Source organism: Aulonocara stuartgranti, assembly GCF_965226115.1.
Source record: "Aulonocara stuartgranti genome assembly, chromosome: 17".
Taxonomy (NCBI): domain Eukaryota; kingdom Metazoa; phylum Chordata; class Actinopteri; order Cichliformes; family Cichlidae; genus Aulonocara; species Aulonocara stuartgranti.
Genome location: NC_138953.1, coordinates 23,638,414 through 23,647,635, shown reverse-complemented (window position 1 = coordinate 23,647,635; position 9,222 = coordinate 23,638,414). Strand labels below are relative to the sequence as shown.

Below are 9,222 nucleotides of genomic sequence, written 5' to 3'. Positions count from 1 at the left end.
TAAAACAACTGCAATTGCGATATATTTCAATGGACTCGTATGTTTGAAGACAATGTGCTAACATACACGCTTTACTTCACAATTTAATTTTCTATACGTCTTCTTTGAAATGTAATGTATTTTGTAAACTAGGACCGGAAATCTGTTGTTTGCTATGTCCAATTTTAGATTTACACAGTTGGAGGAAAAGCACCGTGGCTGAAAACTTGGAAAAATGGGAAAAGTAGCAGGCATTAAGACTTTATCCGCGCATCCGCTGGCGAGATAAGGAACCACAGAGATGTATCTGCATGTTTCACCCACGGAGCGGATTTCACGCTGACAATAATGTCGAAGGAGGAAAAAACGCAGATTTCCTCGCAATTCCATTGAAAGTAAATTTACTCATGGAGAGAGGAGCAAGTCGGGAGTCATGAGCACAGGTTTGTGTCGTGGGGGAGCTGAAAAAAATCTGCTTTGCAAGCGTATTTTGTGGCAATAAAAGTACATGTAATGTCTTTTAGTTTTATTCGTGATACTTTTTCAGAAAGAAATGGTCAATTTCCACGCTGTAGCTGTCGGTAGCACCACTCTATTTTTATCCAGCCAGAGTTAATTACAGTTTTTCTTAATAACAGCTTCCAAAAAGACATAAAGGTGAACTGTTCCGACCTCAGTTTGAGTGCTTTGTAAAAACTCAGTGAAAAACAGCAGTTTCTTTTTGTTATCTAAACCTCTGTTGCAGCTGGAGGGGGTTAAATCCTTTGTCTCAAAACATCTGTCCTGCTGTTCCTGAAACATGTCGGACTTAATATCAAGCTGCAGCCCAAACATTTCACGAAAAGCAGCAAACATGTCTCTGGATGAAAGTCTTTTCATTTTATTTGGGGGTTATACTTTTTAAACGTTTTAATAAATATGCCCGGCGTTGCCTTATAGAACTAAACATAACACCAGATTCCGTTTTAAAACATGCGAATTTAAAGTTGCTTCTTTAATAAATATGGTTGTGTGTCTTCCAGAGTGTAGTTTATGACTTTACATGCTGTTGTTGCATACGCTGACAGATTCGGCTCATAGATAAAACAGAAAGAAACAATAAAATTAAAAGTTGTGTATCCACACTCTTCTTACCAACACCGCCATCCATCGTGGGGTTTTTCTTAAGTTTGGGTGAAGCACTTCGCAAAGTGTACGCTTACTAACATGAAGTGTGCGCCGAATTGAAGGGTGGTTCTCGGTGATCAGAAAAAAATTCAATCACTATTTATTAGTAGTTATTACTGGTTGCAGTCACAGTGAATTAATGTTTTGCGATGTTTTTGAAGGGAATTTGGTTGGAGTCAGGCTTTCAGCTGCAACCGGAGAGCGGTTTTCGATCGTTGGCCTTTTCCGAAACATCCGCTCGATGACTCGACTTCTCGTGGTGTCGGCCAGCCAACAGTTTGAACCAATAGAGTGGAAAATATAGCCTACAATCCTAAACCAGAGGTTTTTTTTTAAAATTAACGACTATACTTTTTTTTTCTATTTTAACCTTTATTTAATCAGATTATTTCCTAATAGGATTAGGAATGCTAAGCAAGGATTTTTTTCAGGAAAACAAACTGTCATGAAGAAGAGTAGGAAATGCTCTTGAGTACACAGGTCTATCGACAAATAAGAATAAACTGTGACTTATTTAAGGAAAAATTGGACCAAGAAGAGATAATACAGTAAACGCCAAGGTTATTATAGTGAACTGATACAACATTAAACAACAACACTGAACATTTTCAATCAGAAATATAAACTGAACTGATAGAGAAATAAATAAAAGATTTCAGAATTATCAGAAAATGCAAACTATGCAAAGAAATCTGGTCCAGCCATACCAAATATGTCAGAAATTAAGCATGTTTGAATCAAATAATCTAGATTTGCTGCCACCTTCAAACATTAGCTACGTCAGTTCACACTCATGAGTAAATACTTTGTTATAACGGGGAAGATGGTGCAAAATAGTTGAAAATTACTCATTTCCTATCTTCGCCCTGTCAGTGACCTTGTGACCTGAGCTTGCCTGTGCTTACATTAGAGGAGGCATGGCTTTTGTGTCTGACACTCCCTCTCTTTCTAACACACAGGTGTAAAGAAGCCTCCATTAGCTCCCAAACCTAAACTCCCCGTCACTACCAAACCTTCACCCCCACCCGTCGCTCCCAAACCGGGACTCATTTGTCAGCCTTTGGCGGTCTCCCAGCCCTCCCCTTCCACTCTGAAGAGGGCAAAACCGGCTGTTGCCCCCAAACCATGCATCCCCAAATACTCTGTTGCCTCTTCTCCCCTGGTTTCACCCCCGCCGCCACCCAAGCCTGCTGAACTGCTTATCCCATCTCAGGACCAGCAGGAGGCTTTTGATGATGGCCTCAATCTTCTCAACTCCAAAAACGGGATATTATCTGAGGCTAGCAGACGTGAATCGGATTACATCATTCCCACCTGCTCCTGTGGGCTCCGGGACTGTGCACAGTGTCAGCCCCTGGAAAATGGGAGCACATCTGAGGCTGGGGGACATTCACACAAAGAGCTGTTAGAGAATGGCGTTTCCAAAGAGGGGTTCGTGGGGTCAAAGCCACGAAAGGGTGGAGAAAATCAAGAGGAAGATAAGGGTGAAAGTGTGCAGATTAGCAAAAAGCCCAGGGGTAAACCTCAGAGACAGAAACACCTTGATAGGGGACCGGTAAGCAAGGAGGTACAGAGGACTAAGGAGCAGGAAGTAACTTTAAAAAATCAGGAAAGCCCTGCTGCTGAGCTCGATGTCTCTAAAGTATCGATGGAGGCCCAAAACACACACTTGAAGTCAGCCTGTGATGTCATAGGTGGCATCATTGTCTTCTCAAGCATCTCTCCTCTTGAATTGCCTACAGAGTACTCTGAAAGCAGCAACACTGTCAGCAGAGTGTCTCCTACCCAGTCACACCCTGATCTGCAGGTCCCCGCTGCTCCTAGCAAGCCTCTCCCAGTCCCTCAGCCTCGTAAACTTAAAAAGCCGGCGTTGGTGAGGCAGGATGGTCTGGAGGGTGGTGCTCAGGAGCAGTTTGTGGAGGAGCAGAAACAAAGAACTGAGATGAAGGAAGCTGAGGGGAAACTAGCTGCTCTGTCTCTCAGTACAGAGAGCGAGGAGCTCAAACCGGATGCGTGTGATGACAGTTCACCCCCAAAAGACTCAGGTTTAGGAGACGATGAGGCTGACGCGCCTGTCCCGCCTCCTCGGCAAACCTCTCTGTCACCTCATCTCCACAGGTCATTTCGCATAAACCCCAATCTTAACAAAAACAACTCCCACTCCTTAGACCTACTCTCACAGCCCGACTCTGTCAGCCACAGTAAAGAGGGTGAGGCGCGCCGGGCCGAGGAAGATGAGGAGGATGGGTACGGCGACTTTGAGCGGTACCCCATCAGTCATAGCCTCCCTAAACAGATCAAACTCAGCTGTCACCCTCCTCTGGCGAACGACAGGAAAGCCTTCTCCGCTGAGGAGGAACAGTCGCCGAGGGCACCGCCAAGAAAACCGCAGAGACACAGCCTGCCCGCACCTCCTCCACCCTCCATCTGCCCTCCTGCACCTCCACATGCTAACACCCCAATGAGGGAGCTGCCCGCTCCTCCTCAGGAGAAAACAAGCTGGCGCTTCTCGCGACCCTACGTGACCTTCTTCAGTCGACAGATCCCCACCAGGAGCAGCGTGCCGCCTAAGAGTCGAGCCCCGGTGCTGGGGGGCAAGCAGAGGGCGCAGTCTTTCTCTGCAGCTGACCTGGCAACCCGGGCCAACTCTCCAAAGAGGAGCCTCTCTTTCCGGAAGCTGCTGGAACTCCGGCTGTCAGTGAAGATGCTGCCAAAGCTGCTTGCCAAGGGAGGGCAGTCCCTGGACTGCACCAGCGTCGAGTCAAACCGGGGCAAGAGGAGCCTGGAGAGGCCCAGTAGCTGCATAGGGGAGGCTGATATTTGCGGAGAAGGCATAGAAGGCTTGGCGGAGTATGAGAACGTCCCGCTCTATGAGGAAATCCCGGAATACATGAATCTGCCGTTTCACAGTGCCAGGCTGGGCTGGCCTCATGACCCAGATGCAGCTGATGCAGACATCTACGAGGTGCAGGATCCATACCACAGATGTCAGGAACATGAGTATGAGAGGTACGCTGCTTTGTTAATCAATTTTTTCTCAGCTATTTGAGTTGATAGAAGCAGTTTAAGAGAGAGTCAGAAAGGTGGAGGGAGAAGGAGTCGGGGTGGTGACACAGTTGTTTTTCTGTTTATCTTTTTATCTCTTGTATACTGATTTTGTTGATAGCCAATCACTGCTGCCAATCTCAGTCTGCATGCTCTTTAAAAAGATATTTTAAATCTCAAGAGTCAGATTTTCCTGGTTCACTGGAGTTTAGGGATCAAACCCAAGCCACTGCAGAGGACTCGGACTCAGTACACACTCTAACAAGTGAGCCTCATGACCGTTTATTTCTGATTCTGGTCATTTGGGGGATTTATTTTAGAAGGATTAAAGTAGGTTAATCCTCAGCAGTTTAGCTCTTCTAGCCCTCAGGAGGGCTGGTTAAGATCCTAAAGCACGGAGGATGAAAAGCTACTAATTTATCTTGTTATTCCTAATATCTTTGCTGTATTTATTCAGATGACAAAAACGTGGTTGTTTATAAATGATTAACAACAGAATGATATAGGGTTAGGGTTAATTTAATTATTAACCAGTGAAATCAGTACATGTATTGATTTCTTTGGTCAGTAATGTAAGGTCTCCAATTATAATACAAACTGTGTACTCCTGGATTCATATCTTTGCTTTCAATTTCAATTTACCTGCAGGCTGACGGCAGCACTTTGACACATTTAAACTCAGACTGCTGCCATCACAGTATTTTGTTTATATTTTTAAAAACTATCTATTTGTATTTTTACTCAATACAGGAATGATTAACAACACCCACAAAACATTTTAAATAAAACAGAATTTTCCATAAAATGCAGCAGCTCTGTTATGCTTTATGTCTGTGACATTTCTTTACTCCTAATTCTTCATCCTGTATTTAGCGGTGACTTGTACAAAAATCATGTTGTGGATACAGATTTTGGTGAAGTTACATACATGACATGTGAAATAAATGCAACCAGAGAACATAACATCTCATTCGTACTAGGATAGTGAAATTAACATAACATAGAGGAAAATCATAAGAATTGGGATTTAATACAATCTTTTTTTAAAACCGTAGAGATGCTAATAATCGCTGTGTGTGTGATGATGCTTGTGAAAAGTTTCATTCAGACTAGCTCAAGCGTTAACTACTTTCAGGACCTCCCCAAGGACATGCCCACGTGTTTTAGGTCCTGAACCTAAAAAATGTATAAATCTATTTACAGCTTTATAAAAACTTTATCAAGTCTTATCATGTTTGGAAAATGAATTCGTTGTAATTGTACAAAAACCGTACAAGAAATGGTTACACGGTTATATAAGATCAAATGTACATTATTGATGGGATATCAATATTTAATTGGAAAATATCAGTGCTGTCAGTGTTAATCTCGTTAAAATGACTTTAATGCCATAATTTATTTAACCGCATTAACACGGCAAATCTCCATTAGCGAGTTAACGTGGATCGCCCCGTGCGTTAACGCGTCAACGTGTTAGCGCTATGCAGCTCATCACATGCAGAAGTATGTGGTCTCAGACTAAAATTCTTATTAGTTTTTGTTTAACTGTGAAATATTAGGTTCACAATCACATTCAATAGAAAAGCAGAAAGTTCTAAGTATTTATCTCTATTGATTAAAATAATTTTTTTAATCCTCTTTTTTTCTATTAGCTCTTTTTTCCTCTCTTTCATCATCTTTCTGAAGTGATACTGCAGAGTAAAGATGTTTTATAGTGTGAGATAAGAAGGGCATCTTTATACCAGGAACAATGGCATGCTTTTCTTTGTCCATGTGGGAAAAAAGGACCTGCAAATTGATGTAGCGAGCTTTTATTACTGTCCTGTAATACCAGGTGAGCCACAGCTTCATTGCATGAACCGCCAGTGTGCAACAGGTTGGACAGGTGAAACGAGCGATTTGTGTTCAAGAGCATGTGAAAGTCAGCCTTTGAGGCAGTCAGACATTGAATTTGAATAGAGCATTGATGTGCAGCAGGTCAGGCTGTTTTCCTGTGGGTTATTTTCAGTGGCCAGGGCAGGAAATGTCTGAGAATCGCAGAAACGCCACACAGCTCTCTAGAACAGGGAAAATAAACCTCTAGCAACCACCAGCCTCCTTTCTCCTCCTCTGCCTGCCCGCCCTCGCACCATGTTTAGCCTCTTCTTAACCTCATCACTCCATTTTTCTCCTTTGCTTGGCTGAGTTTGTTCTCATGCTGAGTACATGCTAAATAATTTTCACACTCGTGGAAAAGCAGAGTTTGCAAAAAGAGCCACATAAGAGATGTTTTAAAGAGAAGTATTTATGTAATAAGAAGTATAAAAAATGAAAAAGGTAGACAAATATGGTACATGAATTATTTTGGAAAGATTAACAGCTAGGGAGTAGGGACTAAATTATGACAAAATGCCCTCGAGCAAGTTTGCAGTTCTGGACAAAACTTTACATGCACTCAGCATTGGTGTAAATGTCATGGTAATTTGGGCTTCTAGTTATTTATTTGAACTATTCTTTTTCCACAGTGGAATGTTAGTACAGTAAGCATCTTCAATGAATTTAAAAAACAAGAATTAGGTGCACAAGTTTGAATTTAATTTCGATTTTCTCTAATCAGCTTTTGGCATAATTCTGGTTGGATATTTCGCCACTCGTCTTGGTAAATTTTTCGTAGGGTTTGTTTAAGATGGTTGGTTTCCTGGCGCAAACCTGGCTTTTAAGGATATGCAAAACATTTTCAGTAGTGTTGAGGTTAAGGCTTTGGGAAAGCCTTTGTTTGTGGGATTGGTGTCCAGGTTTCCATTGTCTGGCTGTTGATCTGAGGTGAACTTAAATAATTTGGAAGTAGTCCTCCTTCTCCGTAATTCCATCCAGTGGAAATGTAGCTGGGTAATTATGTCATTGGCATCGGTGAGCCACTGTCAATATGTGACATATTGAAATCGCGTTTGAATTTCCGCTTGTTTTTTGCTTTCACTTTGCAATCGCGCGAACTGTGAACTGAGAGCGACGGTACTGATTGGTGAGTGACGATAATTTGCGCACCAATTCCTCTGACATCGTCTTATCAATCGTTAGCTTACTGTGCAAACATGAAAAGTGAACTCTCCCGCAGCAAGCTTAAACATGTGAGAGGTTGATCGCGCAGAGAATCGCTGAGCGTTATGTGAGTGCGGCAGGATATATATTTCAGTTCTGCTGAGCCAAATAAGACAGGTCAGGGTGAAGAAGTGACAGCCAAAGAAAAGCTTACCACAAAACGGAAAAGTTATGACAAATCAGACTATAAGGCAAAAAGAAAGTGCAGCTTTATGGTTTCATGGACAAAAGAATTTCTGTGGCTGCGATATGACGAACTAAATAACCAGGGCTGCACATAAGTGGTTCGCAGGTGCGCATTCGCTGTCAAAATAAAAAACGCGCACAAGATGAGAAGTTGCAACGCGTGTTTGCGTACATAAGATTTTCTGGAGGAGGACAGACATTTGTTTAGAACTCTTAAAGATGTCGAAGAAGCTCCTTTAAGCAATTACTTTGGTGTTCCTCTACCTCCAAAGAAATATCAGAAGGAGTCCGAACCACAAAAGAAGCGCGTATTCTCGGAAAAGTGGTTGCAGGAGGTGAGCTGGCTTCAAACAAATGATGAACGCACAGAGATGTGGTGCGGAATGTGCCGTGAAAATCCCACTCTAGCGGACAAAAACAGTGCCTTTTATATGGACGCAAACGCGCGTTGCAACTTCTTATCTGGTGCACGTCTTTTATTTTGACAGCGAATGCGCACATGCGGACCACTTATGTGCACCCGTGTAAATAACATAATGTTCTGCCGGGTGTGTTGTTGGTTAAAACATCAATCAAAAAAATTGCTCTCTTTTTTATTCGGGCTACTTAAATTTATTTTGGGCTACCAAAAACTGAAGAGTCCCTGCCCGAAGGGCTACCAGGGATTTTGAAATTTTGCGAGCCCTGTAACCTCTAGATCACAACCATTAAAATGACGACTGTAGGACAGGGTCCTCAGCATATATCATGTCATTGGGACCACATTTTCTAAAATGTGATTGCTTTTAGGGTGTCATTAGCCTTGATAACTTAGAAACTTCATGTGTTTTTAAAGGAAAAATCAGGATGAGCTGATTGTCATCTGGGAATAAATTGTGCTAATTGGTAAAATGCTCAACAATCTAGCTAGACATATATAAAAAAAAACATAAAACAGGGGTCCCAGAATTGAGCCCTGTGGGACACCACAGGACAAAGTAATTAGAGTCTCCAACAGAGGCAATGAGCCTTTTATCTAAGCCCTTTATCCAGGCCTTGTGCCTGTTTCCTCTGTTCATACAGGTGATCATGTCAGGTCACCTTAGCTAACGCTGAGGTAAACTGTTGTGAAAGTGGTCTTCTAAACAATTAAGATGTGCTCTGCGTCTTAATTCTGTCTGGTATGCAGAGCAGTCTGCCGGGTGTTTGTGTGTCAGAGAGGAAAAAAGAGGGAGCGAGTGAATCTGTAGTGTTTCCCAGGCATCCGAGCCTGTTAAGTTTATGTAAGTAGCCCCGGGCTGTAAACAAGTGGCGCTCTGTGCCTGACCCAGTATTCTGGAGCGCTCGACTACAGAGAAAGCATAAGGGAGAGAAAAGCAGACAAAGAAGGAGGTAGAGTCAGTGGGAATTGAAATTTAGGTAACAGAGACACATAGGAAAAGCAAGGAAGTGGGCAGAGTGGGCTATTCGTGGTGGGAGTGAAGGGAGATGCCCATTTATTTTCATACCCCACACCCCAACGTCCACAAGACTCTGCACAAAGATTAGGATAGGAACTGACAGCAGGACATAGAGGATGAGACAAAATCAGGATGCTTTAAATCCTTCTGTTCTGAAGTCTCAGACAGGTTAATTCTACAGAAGAGACTGCGAGAGCCAGATCAAAACATTAGCAGCACAAACACATGTTGCTGCTTGTGCCTGGCACACAGCGCTGTTTCTGGGAAGACCCGAGCCAGCATGTTGTTTCATTGATGGCTGTAGGGCTGATAAAAGTGCAATGAAGAG

General features: G+C 42.8%; 1 protein-coding gene across 1 annotated transcript in view; it reads left to right on the top strand.

The window, feature by feature from the left end:
* Positions 1–21: 21 nt before the first annotated feature.
* Positions 22–9,222, top strand: part of fgd6 (FYVE, RhoGEF and PH domain containing 6) — a 39,475-nt gene continuing 30,274 nt past the window's right edge. The window contains exons 1-2 of the mRNA XM_082510602.1: positions 22–422; positions 2,106–4,155. Coding sequence (XP_082366728.1) covers positions 413–422; positions 2,106–4,155 — 2,060 coding nt within the window. The 5' untranslated portion in view covers positions 22–412. The remainder of the gene's footprint in view (positions 423–2,105; positions 4,156–9,222) is intronic.